The sequence below is a fragment of the Erpetoichthys calabaricus genome, chromosome 4, assembly GCF_900747795.2.
Source record: "Erpetoichthys calabaricus chromosome 4, fErpCal1.3, whole genome shotgun sequence".
In the NCBI taxonomy this organism is placed as follows: Eukaryota; Metazoa; Chordata; class Cladistia; order Polypteriformes; family Polypteridae; genus Erpetoichthys; species Erpetoichthys calabaricus.
This window is the reverse complement of record NC_041397.2, coordinates 249,760,903-249,778,124: the sequence shown is the minus strand read 5'-3', so window position 1 is coordinate 249,778,124 and position 17,222 is coordinate 249,760,903. Positions and strand designations below refer to the sequence as shown.

At 38.9% G+C, this 17,222-nt stretch overlaps 2 protein-coding genes across 10 annotated transcripts in view; both read right to left on the bottom strand.

Moving 5' to 3' along the window:
* The window catches only part of LOC114650761 (mitogen-activated protein kinase kinase kinase kinase 4), a 296,865-nt gene extending 281,003 nt beyond the window's left edge, over window positions 1-15,862 (bottom strand). For 6 of the 9 annotated variants that reach the window (XM_028800590.2, XM_051926168.1, XM_051926169.1 and 3 more), the window contains exons 1-2: window positions 15,441-15,862; window positions 14,980-15,045 (exon numbers count right to left, since the gene is read on the bottom strand). In XM_028800590.2, coding sequence (XP_028656423.1) covers window positions 14,980-15,045; window positions 15,441-15,497 — 123 coding nt within the window. In that variant the 5' untranslated portion in view covers window positions 15,498-15,862. The remainder of the gene's footprint in view (window positions 1-14,979; window positions 15,046-15,440) is intronic. The other 3 variants (XM_051926166.1, XM_051926171.1, XM_028800596.2) reach the window with 1 other exon arrangement.
* The window catches only part of rpl31 (ribosomal protein L31), an 810,223-nt gene that overhangs the window by 146,898 nt on the left and 646,103 nt on the right, over window positions 1-17,222 (bottom strand). The window lies entirely within an intron of this gene.

Below are 17,222 nucleotides of genomic sequence, written 5' to 3'. Positions count from 1 at the left end.
TTTTTATCTTTAAACTATACCGTAGCATTGAGAGATTCACTGTGTGTTTAAAAGCCGAATGATAGTTTAGGGTATACAACTGAGATTCACAAAGAAAATGAAGAACTTGCCCTTTAAGTGTGTGCACAACAGACAATGACTCCTCAAATAGCCAGCACTCCTAAGCGAGACTTTGAGGAAATATATATATTTTTCATACACACACACACACACACACACACACATACACACATGTATATGCAGTACTAGCAGGGGTAGCCGTCACTATCCAGGGTAGAAAAGTCCAAATAAACTCAACATGGGGAAAAACTCTGGCCATGAATCAAACATTCACTGAGTAAATTCACCATGGGAAACACCTTGTGCAACATCCCAAAAGTGTCCCTGACAGGTTCAACAGTGTAGATGTCCATACTGGACAAACATACATACACACACACAGTATTACAGTATTATATGTATTGCACCTATACACAGTGAGCAGTTGCTCAGAGAGGTTAAGTAGTACATCATTCAGCTCCTCATCAGAAGGCCAAATACTTGAAGGAAACTTAAAAAACAGCTAATCTTTCTGTTAAAGTAAACCCCCAGCAAAAACAGCATAATTTGATTCTATTTTGGTCCTGTAGAATTCATGCAAGGCTGGAGCCTCCAGAAAGCTGAAAGTTGCAATTAGAAATAACCATACATTTCTGGACACCAGAACCCTCCCACTAAATAAAACATTTAAGAGACACATAACTGTACTGACTTGAAGCCCAACCTTTGCCTTTTACTCTCAATGTGGACCTTTTGCCAAGCTTTGCTCTTTCAGGATGCCAAAGGTAGGACCAACTGCAATGAATACCTAAGACTTTATAGGAGCTCATCACTGAGTTTTCCTGAGCAAGAACGCTCTATACTCTGAAGAACCACATTCAAGTTTACTGTGTTGTCTCCTTTTACACCACTGGTCTGAAATAAAATGCCAGATTGTAAATATAAGAGAAGTCTCATTTGAAATATTTTTAAAGCAGCATATAATTCTCTATAAAAATAAAAGACTCACACACACTATGCATACACAGTACCGCACTCCACCCTCAGCCTGTATCTTATGGTACCAAATTATTTTCAGCCTTACTAACTTAGCACAGAAGCAGCAAAGGTATTTTTTCAAAATATTGTTAAAATTGAAATCCCATGCACATTCTTCAGAAATGTAAATATGCATGTAAATAAAAAGTTCATCTCTCATACACATTCCAGGGGTCTCATGTATAACGCCGTGCATAGAATTCACACTAAAACATGGTGTACGGACAAAGGCGGAAATGTGCGTATGCACAAAAAAATCCAGATGCATAAATCAGTGCATACACCTACTTCCACGGTCTTCCGCTCCATAAATCACAGTCTGCGGGAAATGTAACGCTTTTGCACACACCTGCTGCCCATCCCAGACTCCTCCCAGAATTACGCCTCTTTGAATATGCAAATCAATATAAATAGCCCTTTATGTTTTGCATTCTGTGAAAAGACAATGGCAAAAATCACAGGTGAAAAAGAAAAATTTCAGCAAATACCAAGTAGAGGCCAGGAAAAACTTACTATTTGATGATTTAAGCAGTGATATAAACAACAAAAGGAAGTTGATCGAGTGACAGTGTGGCGGAGAAACTCAAAAGTTCAAGTTCAGAAAGTCGCAAAGTGCCCGAAATAAATAAGAAGTGGTCAGATATCAAAGTCGCCATGAAAAGGCGAGTCGTAGCCCACCATCTGAGTGTCATATGGAAGTGCATTGGGGTAAAGAGAAAAGAAAAACAAAATAGGGACATAATTGACAAAAAATGTCCAAATGTCAACTTTACTCTTGAAATTTCCACTTTAATCACGTAGTTTATTTTGTCATTAAAGTAGAATGTCATAAACTTCATCTTAAAATCGATTTACTAGTTTCTCAAATCCCATCGTAGCTAAAGTAGCATGTTAAATGCTTCATATTGTATATGTTCTTCTATGTAGTCTGTGTGTGTGAATCACTACATGCTTCTTAAACAGGCTCTCTCTTCTGCCGACAGGACACAGAATACATTACATTCATGATAATATAGCTCTCTGAAGAATTTAAATATTAAGACGTATACTTGATATCGTTTTCATTATGACAGGAATTAAAGCATGTATTAAACATGGGGACACAGTTGCAAATTCCAGTCCTTCCTTTTCTTTCTCCAAGTAACCAATCGCCACACGATCAGCTCTGTAATAGATGCCAAGCCATCTGTAAGCTTACAATGCCGATTCTTCAAAACTTTTATGGAACACTGAAATACCTTGGTAGTACATGTTTAATTATTCTATTCATCTGTCCATCCAGGGTCACGCCAGTCCCAGCAAGCATACAGCACGAGGCAGGAACAATCCCTGAACGGGGCACGAGCTTGTCGCTACCGCTGTCCACCGTTTCCTCACATTTTTAATTATTAACAATATACATTATTTTAATGAAGTTTAAAATTTATTTGTATAATGTAATAAACATGCTTTACTGCATTTCATCTTAAAAATATCAGGAGCTCCAAGAAGATAGAGCTTGGAAATCTAAATCGACTTAGAAGCCAGTCATCATCATATGTAAATACGCACTTTATAAAGTGGCTCAGGTTGTGCAAATTTATAACTGTAGTGCAAGTTTACAGTGAGGTGATTGTAATTATAAGTACAAACAGTTCTACCAGGAATGCTTGATGGACTGATGGAGTGCGTTTATAGCTCTTGGAATGAAACCGTTTCTGAAGTGCGAGGTCTCTACAGGAAAGACTCTGAAGCGTTTGCCGTACTATATGGGAGAAGTTCAAATAGACTGTGCATATGGCTAAAACAGCGTGTACTAGAAGCTGTATCACCATAATCCGATCAACTGCTGTAGAGCTGTGATTCCACACTCAGATACATTGGGTTAAATACTCTGAGTGATGCACTGACAGTGACAATGCTAAAGCAGCTATAGTATTTGGAATAGTTTGCCCATTCTGTGCACCATTATAAGGTTACTGGTTGATTACAATCAGATGCCTTAAACTAATAAATGATATGCAGTTAACTTCAGTGTATTTGATAAAGCCGCGTCACGGATGTGAATCTTAAAAAATAAAGGGAAACCACACAGGAACAGTAGCACTGCTTTGCCACTGGGTGCCGCCAGTTTGCAAAACCGAGCGGAGAACTTGCATACGCAAGGGATTGAGCTGGCGTGAAAATGTGCGTGGCTTTACACCAAGTTTAGTTTTTATATATCGCGATGGGAGCGTGGAAATGGGCGCATGCAACATTTTTGTGCGTATGCACCGTTTATACATTAGGCCCCTGGTTCTGAAAGATACAAGCAGGACAAGACTAAAAATACACCCAAGAATTCTAATGGCACTGAAGGAGAGGACAGAGCAACTGTGTACTTTTAGTTTATAGTGAATACAATAGCAATTTATATATCTGACATAATGTATCCATATGCAAAGACTAATAAAAATCTCTTTAAATGAAAGTTTAAGACACCCAAAAATAAGTCCGCCAACTCATCTCACGTTTATTTCTTCCCATATAAAAAAAAAAAAACATCCATTAAAAAGAGACCTCATTTATTAAATGATGGCAACGCTGAGAAAAGCAACAAAAGCAGAATGAGAGTTCATCACTTATGTTTTATTCAAAAGCAGGCTTCCAGGAAAGTGAATGTATTTCAGTCAACAAACAAGGCATGCAAGAGCAGAGGCAGATGCAGAAATGGAAGTGCAATGAAACGTCAAGAGTGGTGTCACTGCAAGCTCATACAAACCTGGTGAAACCTAATTTCTTATTTTATTGTCTCAAATTTTAAACTGACCATATATTAAGATTTTTTTAAAGCTAATCTACAAAACACCACCTTTCCATTTCCTAAAAATTAAAAGTTATTATTGTAAGATATGTTAAAAGTATTGATCTCCTTTGTAAATATAACGCGAACTTTGGACAGGTGCAATGAACTACCTAACCAACTCACAAAAACTGTTTGTTGGTTTCCACCTGTATAGGAAATGTATGATCATCTGTTATCAATTAATTTATAACAATAAATACCCCACTCCATGTCCAACAGCATGATTAACAATTTCAACAAAGTAAACCAAAATGAAGATAAAAGAATTTATAAACAAACCAGGAACAGAATTACAGAGAAGCACAAATCTGGAAAAGACTTCAAGACCATGAAAGATGCTGAAACAAACAGCAGGGAAAATAAGTATTGAACGTGTCAACGTGTTTGTAAGAAAATCTATTTCTAATGGAGCTATTGACATGAAATTTTCACCAGATGTCGGTAAAAACCCAAGTAATCCGCACATACAAAGAAATCAAAACAAATAAGTCCAAAAATTAACTTATGTGTAATAAAAATGGAATGACACAGGGAAAGTATTGAACACATGAAGAAAAGCAGGTGCAAAAAGGCACGGAAAGCCAAGAAACCAGCTGAACTCTGTCAGTATTTAGAAAGCAATCCTGCACCCTATCAGTGAAAATTAATATCAGCTGGTTTAGTCTTAACTGATGGCGTATAAAAATGTTTCTCTTTACCAAGATGTCACACAAGAAGCACCTCATGATGGGTAAAAGCAAAGAGCTCTCTCAAGACCTTCGCAACCTTACTGTTGCAAAACATACTGATGGAATTAGTTACAGATATATAGGGATATTCAAAATGAAAGAGCAGATTTCAAAAATATATTTCAAACAAACTGTATAAGACAGAAACATTCCAAATATCACTGGATAGAGGAAAGTTCAAAGTTTGGTCCTATGGTCCAAGAGGTTGCATGCACTCAACATGAGCACCAGGTATAGCGCAACAAACATCAAAACGGTAGACCATTTCTTGCCACACACAAGTCAACTGGTCCCTAGTTACTGAATTCACAGATTCCTCAATTTGATGTCGCAAATCTTGAAGATTAGCAGGCATAGGTGGAACAAACACACTTTCTTTAATGTACCCCCATAGATAAAAATCGCAGGGGGTATGGTCTGGAAACCTGGGAAGCCATAGACGATGAACAAGATCTTGTGGTCCACCTCTTCCAATCCATCATCCTAGTATGGTGTCATTCAGGCAACGCCGAACCTCTAAGTGGAAATGAGGCAGGGCACCATCTTGCATGAAAATGAAGTCATTCGAATCTTCTTGAAGTTGGGGAAACAACCAGTTTTGTAGCATGTCCAGGTATGAAAATCCAGTCAGTTTGCTCTGCAAAAAAGAAAGGTCTATAAACTTTGCTTGCAGAAATGGCACAAAACACATTTACCTTCGGTGATTTCTCTTGTGGTGTTGTCGTCATTTTACTATAAACGAGAAACAGCGCTCGGTGGCATTCACTGGTACTTTAGGCGGGTTTTTAAACTTTGAACTTTCCTCTATCCAGTGATGTGCGGAATGTTGTTTCTGCCATAGTTTTTTTTTTTTTAATAAATTTTTGAAATCTGCTCTTTCATTTTGAATAGCCCTGCATTTCTAAACTTGTGAATGTGCCAATGAGCACCGTTGGGGCCCTAATCCAGAAGTGGAAAGAACATCATTTCACCATAAACAGGCCACAACCAGATGCTCCTCACAGGATTTCTGACAGTGGAGTCAAAAGAATTAATCAGAAGAGTTGTACAAGAGCCAGGGACCACTTGCAGAGAGCTTCAGAAAGACCTGGAATTAGCAGGTACAGTTGTTTCAAAGAAAACAATAAGTAATACACTCAGCTTCTATGGCCTCAATGCACGCTCACCACGCAAGACTCCACTGCTGAAGACAAAGCATGGGAGAATGTAGTCTGGTCAGAGGAGACCAAAAGTGAACTCTTTGGATGTAACTGCACATACCATGTTTGGAGAAGAAATGGCACTGCACATCACCTCAAAAACACCATACCAACAGTGAAGTTTGGAGATGGGAACATCATGGTGTGGGGCTGTTTTTTAGCATATGGTACTGAGACTTCATATAATTGAAGGAAGGATGAATGGAAAAATGTACAAGAACATTCTTGATAAGAATCTGCTGCCATCTACCAGGATGCTGAAGATGAAACAAGGGTGGACATTTCAGCAATACAATGACCCCAAACAAATAGCCAAGGAAACTCTCAACTGGTTTCATAAAAAGAAAATAAAGCTGCTAGAATGATCCAGTCAATCACACAACTTGAATCCAATTAAAAATCTATGGAAAGAACTGAAGATCAGAGTTCATGGAAGAGGCCCCCAGAACCTTCAAGATTTGAAGGCAGTTTGTGTGGAAGAATGTGCCAAAATTCACAAATGAGCAATGCATGTGACTAGTTTCTCCAAACAGGAGGCGTCTTCATGCTGTCATTACCAACAAAGGCTTTTCTACTAAGTATTAAAACAATTTCAGTAAGCGTGTTCAATACTTATTCCCTGCGTCATTCCACTTTATTGCACATAATTTATTGACTTATTTGTTTTGATTTCTTTGTATGTGTGGATTACTTGGGGTGTTACCAACATCTGGTGAAAATTTCATTTCAATAGCCCCATTAGAAATATATTTACTGAGAAAAATTGATGCATTGATGCATTCAATACTTATTTTCCCGCTGTACTTCACAGCTCAGTGCAGTCAATTATATAGAAGTGATAAAAAATATGAAACTACGGCTACTCTGCCTAGATCAGGTTGCCATTCAAAACTTCATCACTGAACTAGAATGACATTTGTCAGAAAGGCTACTGTAATGTCAACTGTCACTTTGACTGAGGTGCAGAAGTCATCAACTCCAACTGCAAGGCTCAATAGTAATAATATTCAAGGCATTCTACAAAAATGGGCACTTATGTAGCAGATATGAGGAATTTGAAAAAGTCACCTAAAAGAGGTGGGGAAAAAATGGAAAGCTGCAAGCACCAATGTGCAGACACATCACAAGTACCTAATGAAGCTTTGTACTAGACCTCGTAGTCCAGGAGTGCTCAGGCCTGGAGCATCACTGTACCTCCTTATTTTTATTAGTGACTATTCCCACTTTTAAATTGGCATTGGTTTCAATTAAACTGTTAATTTACTGTTCCTATCTTTGTGTCATTTGTATGCTTTTGGGATTCATTCATTTTAAAAGAATTTTAAAATGTATGAATAGGTCTTCCTAATTTTGCACTAATTTTTTTTCTGTTACTTAAGTGACTGCTGTCTGTAAGAGTAAACAAACAGTATGGACAATGAAGCAGTTTCATCTCTCCAGCATGTGCTTCTGTTTACTAAATAGCTTTTAAATCTGCCCTAATTTAAGGTCTGAACAGTCATATTAAAAAAAAAAAAAAAAAGTATAATTTGAATGTATTTAAATATACTCAAAAATGTTAAAAATACTAGATGCTCTATATATATTTATCCCAATAGTATTTTTACATTTTTTTCATGCAGCGCATTTGCACTGCGTGAACTGTTTATGACTTGTGCACCTCCTTAAAAGATACATTTCAGAACTCAAAACGAATTTGATACTTGAAAACGCTGCTCTTCACAAAAGCTAGATTCTCACTGCATACAAAGTGAAGTGATCAAAGTGGAAGTGGAGTTAGGAACACGTCACATTGCCTGTAACATACACAAAAACAGACAATATCTCCTGTGACGGCTCAAATACATTAAACATCATTAACATACGTTGTGGTGGAGGGCTGGGGGCTGTGTCCAGCCGGGACGCCTGGAAGGACCGGGAGAGGGACTATGCCTTCCCTGGACCACGAGAGGGCAGCCGCCCTAGTTTGTATGGGGGCCACGGGAACCAAGCATGGAAGCTCAACCCTATTGGGGCCCGTGGCCACCACAAGGGGGCACCCAGGGGAATGAGGAGCCCTGGATGTCAGCACTTCTGCCACACCCGGAAGTGCTGCCAGAAGGATTACCAGGGACACCTGAAGTGCTTCAGGGTACTCATGTGGCACTTCCGCCACACCAGGGAAGTGCTGCAGGAAGATCGTCAGAGGGCACCTGGAGCACGTCCGGGTGGATATAAAAGAGGCCACCTTCCTCTAGTCATGAGCCAGAGTTAGGAGGAAGAGGACAAAGCTCTGGAGAGAGGAGCAGAGGAGGTGAAAGAAAGGACTATTGAGAGACCCAGACTTTAAGGAGAGGTGTTTGGTGCAGGGGGCACGGTGTTGTGTGCAGACTTGTAAATATGGTAAATACAGTGATTAAAAGTGTGTGTTTGGGACTTCCTGTGTCTGTCTGTGTTGGTGTCCGGGCTGGTTCCCACAACGTGTTCATACCTCACCTACATTTCTTTTTATTCCTAATAGCTAGAAGACATCATGTAAATGCCCATTTCTTTTTTATATAAATTGAAGCACTGTGAATCTGAGTGCTTCACAAATAAAACTGAATGTATTTAATGTTGCATTATTGTGATCTTGAAGTTATGTCCACCACATCACAATTACTAAAATATTCTATCCACAGTAACTCAGAAAATTCTGTAATAATGAGTGTTTGTCAAAACAATACAGAACAATTTTTTAAGCTAGTGTTATTTTGCAGTGTGGGATTCCAGTTGAGCACTACAATGACTAAATTCAATGGAGTACCTCTTTTTCCTCTTTATGGTTGCAGCAAAAATGTAATATAGTTGACCTGAATATACCATTTTTAAAAACACACCTCATTGATTTTAATTCAGGCAGTGAGTGACAGGTTGGCGACCAATTAACATGCAAACTGCTTTTGAAAGCACATGTTAGCTGAAGTAGCTAAATATGCACAGATGATACTAAAAATGCTCTTTACAACTGATTTAAATGTGCTGTAATAATAAAAGGAATAACAAAAAACAATTGTCTTGTTTTAGCATAAAATAGCAGCAAGTCAGGGATCTTAGATTCAAGAGGGAACTGGAACAGCAAAGGAACAGAATGATACTTTACGGGTGCCAGAGAAAATTGTTTAAAAATCTGTTTTGAGTACTATAGATAAGAAAACAGAGCAGTGTGATAGTAAAAGAAGATGTACGAAAGCAAATCTAATATACACCACAATATTGAGCAAGACATCATGACAAATCACACTTTTTTGCAGTTTAGTTATATAGCATCTAACATAAGGCATGTCCTGCCTGAGAAAAATAGAATGCCTGTCCGTATGAAAGCAAAAATTTCTCCACGTAACATGGTGGATAAACATGTGTTTATTAAAAAAAAAAAAATTGATATTTTACTAATTTAAAACAAATAGGAAACAATAATTTAGAAATTAAAGAGAATAAGCCAACAGTACTCCACTCCGCCACAAAAGGTTCAATATGCAACACAGACAAAACTGTATTTTTAAAAACTGTATTAGCTATAGAATATACCATGTACCATGTTAAAGGCATTCACCGTATAAAACGATGCAAATTTTGAACAGTGGTGACATGGGCTCTTCCAGTATTTAAAGCATTTGGTTAACATTACAGCAGCAACAACAATATGGTCATTTAATTTATTTCTGAACAACTGCTTCTACCATTCCAAAACAAAACAGTACATATTAAGTGCTCTGATCATTATACCTGCCAACCACTTTCATCTAAGTTATAAAACATTTGTCATAATGCACAGGCTTGTTTGAAATGACTGATCATGTTTTTTTAGCCTTTTATTGCCTTGCACATTCAAATAGTAACAAAACAGGTGGTAACCCATTTTATTGGGTACACCTGCACTTATCACATTACTGAAGGCCGAGTATGTTATGTGCAGATAATGTTGTTTAAAGTAGCTGGACAGCTGGGTTAAGTATTTGCAGTTTACTGGTAAAACAAGAATGACTGAAGACTTGAGTAGCTTTTAAGATATAATGCTAGTAGGCAACAGACTTGCCAGTGGGAATGTAGTGTATCAGCCATTTATTGAGAACCAGCAAACCCACGATTCTCGAAAGAATCACAAATCCAAGAATGGCAATCACTTTCTGTTCCCTCCGATATTTGAAGGGATGAAAAATCATGGAGGGTGGGTGCGTCTTGGGAAATTTTTCATTTAATTAAATAAACATATTTGTACTAAAGCAGTTTCTTTTTGGAGCTGTGACTCATCTGGTTCTGGTGTTTCAGAAGCGCGTTGTAGGCACCTTCGTCTATTGCTTTTATCCATGCAGTCTCGTTTTTGTTTTTCTATGGCTGTGTCGTTAGCTAGAAGTCGTTTGCTGACAGCGGCTGATTCACGTGCTGAAGTGACGATGGCAGCGGACCCAGGCCTGGAGGGGCACATTACTAAACAAAGGTGGTATATGTGGTGGTGTGGGCGGTTGTGTTCGGGCAGCGGTGGTGGTGTGTACAGCTTGCCTGTTGCCTCAGGTATCTGTGCATATATACTGTACAACCTGGCGTGCACGCTTTACCTCTGGTTTAGTTTACAGGTCGTATCCATACGGGCTCGTTTTTGTATTTCTAATTGTTGAGCTCTTTCTTTTTGGAGCCGTGATTTCTTTGCTTGTGGTGTTTCTGAAGAGCGCTGTAGGAGCCTTCGTTTATTGTTTTTATCCATGCGGTCTCGTTTTTGTTTTTCTGTGGCTGTGTCGTTAGGTAGACGTCGTTTACTGTTAGGAATCATAATTCAACTTACTTTTAATACTGAATTACCGTTATGTGATTCACATATGCCACACTGACCGCTGGCACGATCGATTAGAGCAAGTTTAGTTTACAGGTTGTGTTGTTTGGGCGCCATCTACTGACTCTGGGAAGCCACTGGGTTTGACTCTGGGGCGCTGAGGCGCAGTGCACATGCGCTTTGGTGCATCTGGCATTAGTGCATATATTAAACTGTCGTTTAGTAATATAGATAAGACAACAGTCAAAAATCATTCGAAGTCTGTCCTGTTGTAGACATACTGTTGACGAAAGATGATGTCAGAGACAGCTTTGTGCACAGTAACAGATGGTCTATAGATAAAATAGCTGAGCAAAATAGTGTTATCAGGACACAAATCTCACATGTATATCATTATAAATAGAGTATGGCAACCAACAGCCCAAGTTTAACAAAGAGTATGTTTGCAATGGGCTAAGGGACACAACCAAATGGCAAATATTAAAAGAGCATTTTCTACCATCATGAATATCAGTTCTGACTGATTCATAACAACTGAAGTATCATATAAAATATATATAAAAAAACAACATACATCAAAATATCTTTCATGTCTGTTATAAGTAATAAAGGGTGGTGATAGTGAGGTAACTGTGTTTTGACGGCACACCTTCAGTCTTCTGATACAACTGAAGTAATAATATGCTATTTGAACATTAAGGCTGGACTAGTTCACTATCTACAGGGCTTTGGAGTAAGGCTCCAGGACACACAATGCAGTTTCCCTCTCAGTTACCACATCAAGTAATTATGCAATTAGATGATGCAAAATCTACGAACACATTGAGACACTATACACATATACTTTATGATGAGCTGCCTTAAAACAACTGCTACAAACCTTGCAACAGAGTGGTGTCATCAGAAAAGCAGTAGGGTGCATGAAGTGACATCCCCTATTATCTGCATAGATGTCTGTTAAATTTCACAGCCACAGAGAATCACTGTCTGCTTTAAGCAAAGATATGCATATCTTACTAATGAGGAGAAAAATAACACACACACACACACACACACAAACCATAAGCTAAGTTAAGCAAAAAAATGCATAAAAAATAAAGAGGTATATATGAGATACAGATATTACGAAAGCAAAGTAAATAATAACAAAAGTCTGCAACAGAATTAGCTGTCCTAATTCGAGGTATTCTTAAGAAAGGCAATGATTTACTTCATGAGGTAAAAGTACATAAGAACAGATGCATCTTATTTTTGAAATATTAAAATGTCTTCTTCAGTATAAACTTTTAAAGCCAAAATATGCTCAATTGTAAGACAAATATAATCAAAAATATATTTCTAATCACTGACCTGCAAACAGACTAAAATGATAGCCCACTTGCTTATGCTTGAAATTTGGCATTTATTTCCTCCTGGGAGCATATCTTAAAGGCTGGGACCACCAGTAAAGAATCAAGTATCACAAATGTCATCATATTTCTAAATAGCAATCTCAAAATTGTATAAAACAACATGCCACATGCTTATATGACCAATGCCCATTTTTTTTAACATTTTATGAAAAGGAGTAGCTTTGACCTCTGATATCCCATTGTGGGGAGGTGAACCCATAGAGTTTGTTAATTTGGCAAGCACAACACCAAGCCCTTCTGATCGTTTTTTGTGAAAGACACCTATTACTCTACTCTTTATCTTAAGGGTTTTAATGTCCATAACAAGATATGGTTTAATTGGAGCATTCTTTGGGTCTAGAGGACCAAAAAATGGGAATGGAGACCCAAACGATTTGACATTTTGCTTAACTAGACATTGACACAAGACGAACAGTACAGGTGGTGGCTTTCTTGTATCGGTGAGTCAGGGAGCAACAGAAACCCAAAAAAAGAAAAAATTTCAAATTGCTCTTAAGTAATTCTTATGAATACAAAAATTGTTTGAATGTCTCCATGACTTATCCACTAAATTATATGTAGCACATAAGGAAAAACCTAAGTTTTAAATATAATATGGAATACAGAATAATTTAAAATGGGACATGTTCTTAGATACATTTAAAATGAAATAATCCAGTGAAAAGCACTCCCAGAAGGGAGGCAGAAGTGCCAGATCTGTCAAAGTACATAGTATTGGGTTTGTTACTCATTTCTCTTGGTCAATCTCCCACACATGTTACAATGCTTGGGGGATGGATGGGACAAGCCAGATTTTGTTTTTCCCAAAAATCTTTTCAAACATCTCTCTACACATAAACATAACGAGTCTTACTACTTCTCTCTATTCATAGCATAAAGAAATTGTGGGTGATACTATTTGTAAATAACGACCATTCAAAATCAGAATAGCATAACATTACCAATAAAAGAAACTGTATGATGGAAGATATTTCAGAAAGACTGCACGACAGAAAAAAAAAAAAAACACATACAATTGAAGTGCAAATGGAACTTAATGCAAAAACAAAAAAAAAATGCCAACACAAAACAGTAATATGTGAGCCTTCATTCAAAATGGTCATTTTGCCCTTTTGTGATGTGAAAGCAAAATAAGAAAATTTTTGCCATTCCCATCACTACCGCCATGCTCCTTTACTGCACAACAGAGACTGGATCCAATGTTTTTCGGTGAAGGCACTTTAATTCTTCTGTTCAGAGAACTGTCGGCGTGAAATACAGTTAAAACTTTTCACCAACCTTTTTTCAAGCAGTATAAGCTCCTTTATCCTACCACTGTGTACGTTTTTCCACACAATGATACAATACCACATATCAGTTTTACAGAAATTAATATCTCTTGGCAGCTTGGGCTGTATTAATGTCTTGATAACTTGCAAACATATTTCAGTTACTTTGTGCACACAACAGCACTTTTCAACTTCCAGCTTTTGTGTGTAAGCAAATGGGAAAGAAAGGTTTAACAAAAAGATTGTATTCAGGGAGCTGTACCAACATTAAAAGCAAAGAACTCTCACTAGCTTTTTCATTCAGCACCATAGAAACACATCAAGTTTTCAGGACCACTTTAGCAGGTCAGCACTGAGCACTGCAGCTGATGAAACATGATCCACAAAAAGAGCATGTATAAAAGATTCAATTAAAGTGCTTTTTCACTGCTTTTTTGCTTTGTTTATACAGGAATTGCTGGAAGAATTCTCCAGAGTTGGGTGAATTAAAAATTCAAAATCATAATTCACTTCCTTTCTTAAAACACTACCAAAAACAAGAAACTGTAATGGTAAGTGCACAGTAACTACAAGTGCAGCCTTTTTACTTTTAACTACCACATACATGCATTACAGTTCCCACAGGTGCCAATAACTGGCATACTAGTCCTGCTTCCCATCACGAAGAGCCGAAGCCGTGAGATAAGCTATTCTGGCCTACATGAAAGGATCATACGACTAGACCAGCAAAAGCGGCTTCCTCTTGTATGTTACTACTAAGATACGGTCATCCCTGTTAAACTTGCAAAAGACTTGATTAGACAAAAGGTATGAAAATTATGGAAAGTGGCCCGATTGAGGTTTCAATGATGCAAGACATGGAATGACAGAAAAGTCCACTGAATGAACTCCTTTGTGTGAAGTGGCAGGTTTAAACCTGACCTTGCAAAGCCAACCTCAGCACTTAGACAATCTGAATATATCACACAATTCAGAATCACAATCATGCACTGGACTGGCGCCCCATCCAAAGATTGTTCCTACTTGGTGCCCTATGTTTGCTGGGAGAGGCTCCAGCTCACACATGACACTGCTCAGAATAAGGTGGGCTAGAAAATGGATGGATGTAATCATAAACTGAAGTCAACCGGTCATTACAAGTGTTCAATTCATCTGTAAATCTCCAAACAAGGATGGGGTGATGATCAGATACCAAAGCAACAATAAAACACATTACTAGAAGTGACAAGTCAAATTTGCAGTGTACCGATTTCATGGCCTGAAACCCCCATCTATCATGCCACCCCCAAAACAGACAGGCCACAGCTATCCAGGTGTGATGAAAACGCATGCCCAATGCGTGACGTCTTCTCTCAAAGCCAAGAACTGCAGACTGATGTCCGCCCACTCGGATACATTCATCCAATGCCCCCTGTTACACGGCTGCTGGCCACCACAGGTCAAGACCCGAGCGAAATATATCTGTCTTATACAAAACCCCTGCCGGGCAATGGCATGGCAATGCTTCAGATTTGCACCAACAACCAGGAGGCAACTTTTCCTAAAGGTCTGCACCAGAAGCTGACAAAGCGCTAGGCTGTCATTGCCTTAAAGGCACCCACTCTTGCCCCAAATACGATCTCGGAGGCCGCCGACAACACCACACCATCCCCCAGAGCAGGGTAAAATCCCTTTACACAAACCTTGTAAACTTGTCCATAGGTGCCGTTGCCAACCACTTCCACAAGTTCAAAAATCCCGGCTGGGTCCTAGAGAAAAGAGGAAGACAGATGCAAGGAAAATTCATGAACGTTGAAAGGTAAGCAAACACACGCGCGCGCAGGCAAGCACCGAACGCTGCGTTAGCGAGGAAGCCGCCACGCGATGCGGCTGCTGCGCCCCGTTTTTATTCCTACATGCCAGTGCATGCAAACAAAGGAAATCTCCAACTATCCCACGACACCCACCCCACCGGAACAAGAGACAACCCCAGCCCCTGCTGCGCTGCTCCGCTATGGGCACCACGCTAGCTCACACAGCTCCGCTTTCCACGCCTTTGTCCCTTCGTTGGGGATTTTCAGCCCTCGCTCGTCGACCGCTCTTCTATTTATCGATTTCTTTAATGGATTTCTCGATCACGTCCTCCCTGGTCTCCCGCACTCACCCGCAAAGAAGAAAGGTCTATATCCACCAGACTTTTAGCTGGAGAATCGTTCGCCATCTTTTCAATTTATTCAACAAAAATTACAATGTCCTCGTCTCTGCTTTCAAAACGTTTGCGATTGTGCGGCGCTGTATCTCCTCCACATTTGGCGACGCTCCTCTTTGTGTTTCTTTCCGGCCCCGACAAGAACAACTACACCATGTTGAGCTGGCAGCTCCCGAGCGTCTCTCTCTCTCTTTGCCTTTCTTCTCTCTCACGATCAGCCACACAAACACAGGAAGCTGAGCCGGTCTGGTGTATCAGAAAGAGAGGGAGGGAGGGAGGAAGCAGGAAAAAAAGGCTTGGGCAGTACTTTGCGGGAGAGGAACGGGAGAAACACTGCAAAAGAGCTCCCCCTTTCCACCTCCTCCAGCGGAGGAAAAAAAAATCAAACCGGAAGCGGCTCCTGTCTGGCACAGAAAAGACATCAATATTCATCATGGGTGTGGTAGGACAAAGGTCACCGTCTGAGCACAGTGCCACCCGTGCGGGGCTGCTCCAGTGGCATAGTCCGTTCCGTAGACGTTCTGATGGAGAACACCTTTTATGGCTTCAGGGCAGGGACTTAGTTTAAAGGTAATGCTAAACAATATTACTATCAATCAGAATAGTACAGGATTGTTTTGTGCAGCTCACCTGATTACGATGTGAAAATATGGCTATTATTATTATTACACATCTTCTTGATCAAATTTATACAATAATGTGTCATCTAGTAAAAGTGATGATAATAATAAAAGGTTGCATTTATTATCATGATTATAACTCTTCAGTTAGTTAAGTGATACATGGGTATGTGTCCTACCAAACAATTAATTTATTTTTCAGCCCTGCTTGATCTAATGCTAGGTCACGACTTGTTGAGCCACAGCCTATTTCAATGACGTCAGATGCAAGACAGGAACAAACTTTGGATGAGACAGATTGAGAGATATGAAAGGAACTATACTAAATAGACAGAACAAAAGAGCATAGTTTATTTGTCCAGGTGGAAATCTGGCTTTTTACAAAAGCTAAATAAACAAGTATTATTATATTGTGATAAACATCAAACATTTTTTCCAACTCAGACAGTTGCCTAATAATTGCTTTCAACTGTTACTCCATGACTTTGACTCTATAGCCCTGGTCCCAGCGCTGATCCCTGAGAAATGCCACTTTTAACATCGCCTAAATATGAAATATATTATGATTATAATTTATTATTATAATTATTGTTATTACTATTATCCATCTTCCTAATCTGCTAATTCAATTTCAGGACAGGCAGTATATCTAAGTGAGATGCTAATGTACATGTACATGTGCAGGACACATTCATATACAGTATACATCTAAACCTATTGACACAGGCTCAATTTAGACTCACCAGTAAAGCTGAACTGCATGTCTTGCAAATGTTAGAGGAGAGTGTCATACCCTGAGAAAATCCACATGAACACAGGAAAAATGTGCAAACCCCACACAGACAAAGACAGGCACAAGACAGTATTGGCAACCACTGTGTCACTTTGATGTATGTTCCTATAGTCATTATTATTATTATTATTCACATTATGTGATCTGGCATGTCCTATATCCTATATTTCAACAAGGGACATACAGTACTGTGCAAAAGTTTTAGGCAGGTGTGAAAAAATGCTGTAAATAAAGAATGCTTTCAGAAATATAAATAATGATTGTTTATTGTTATCAATTTGCAAAATGCAAAGTGAGCGAACAAAAGAAAAATCTAAATCAAAT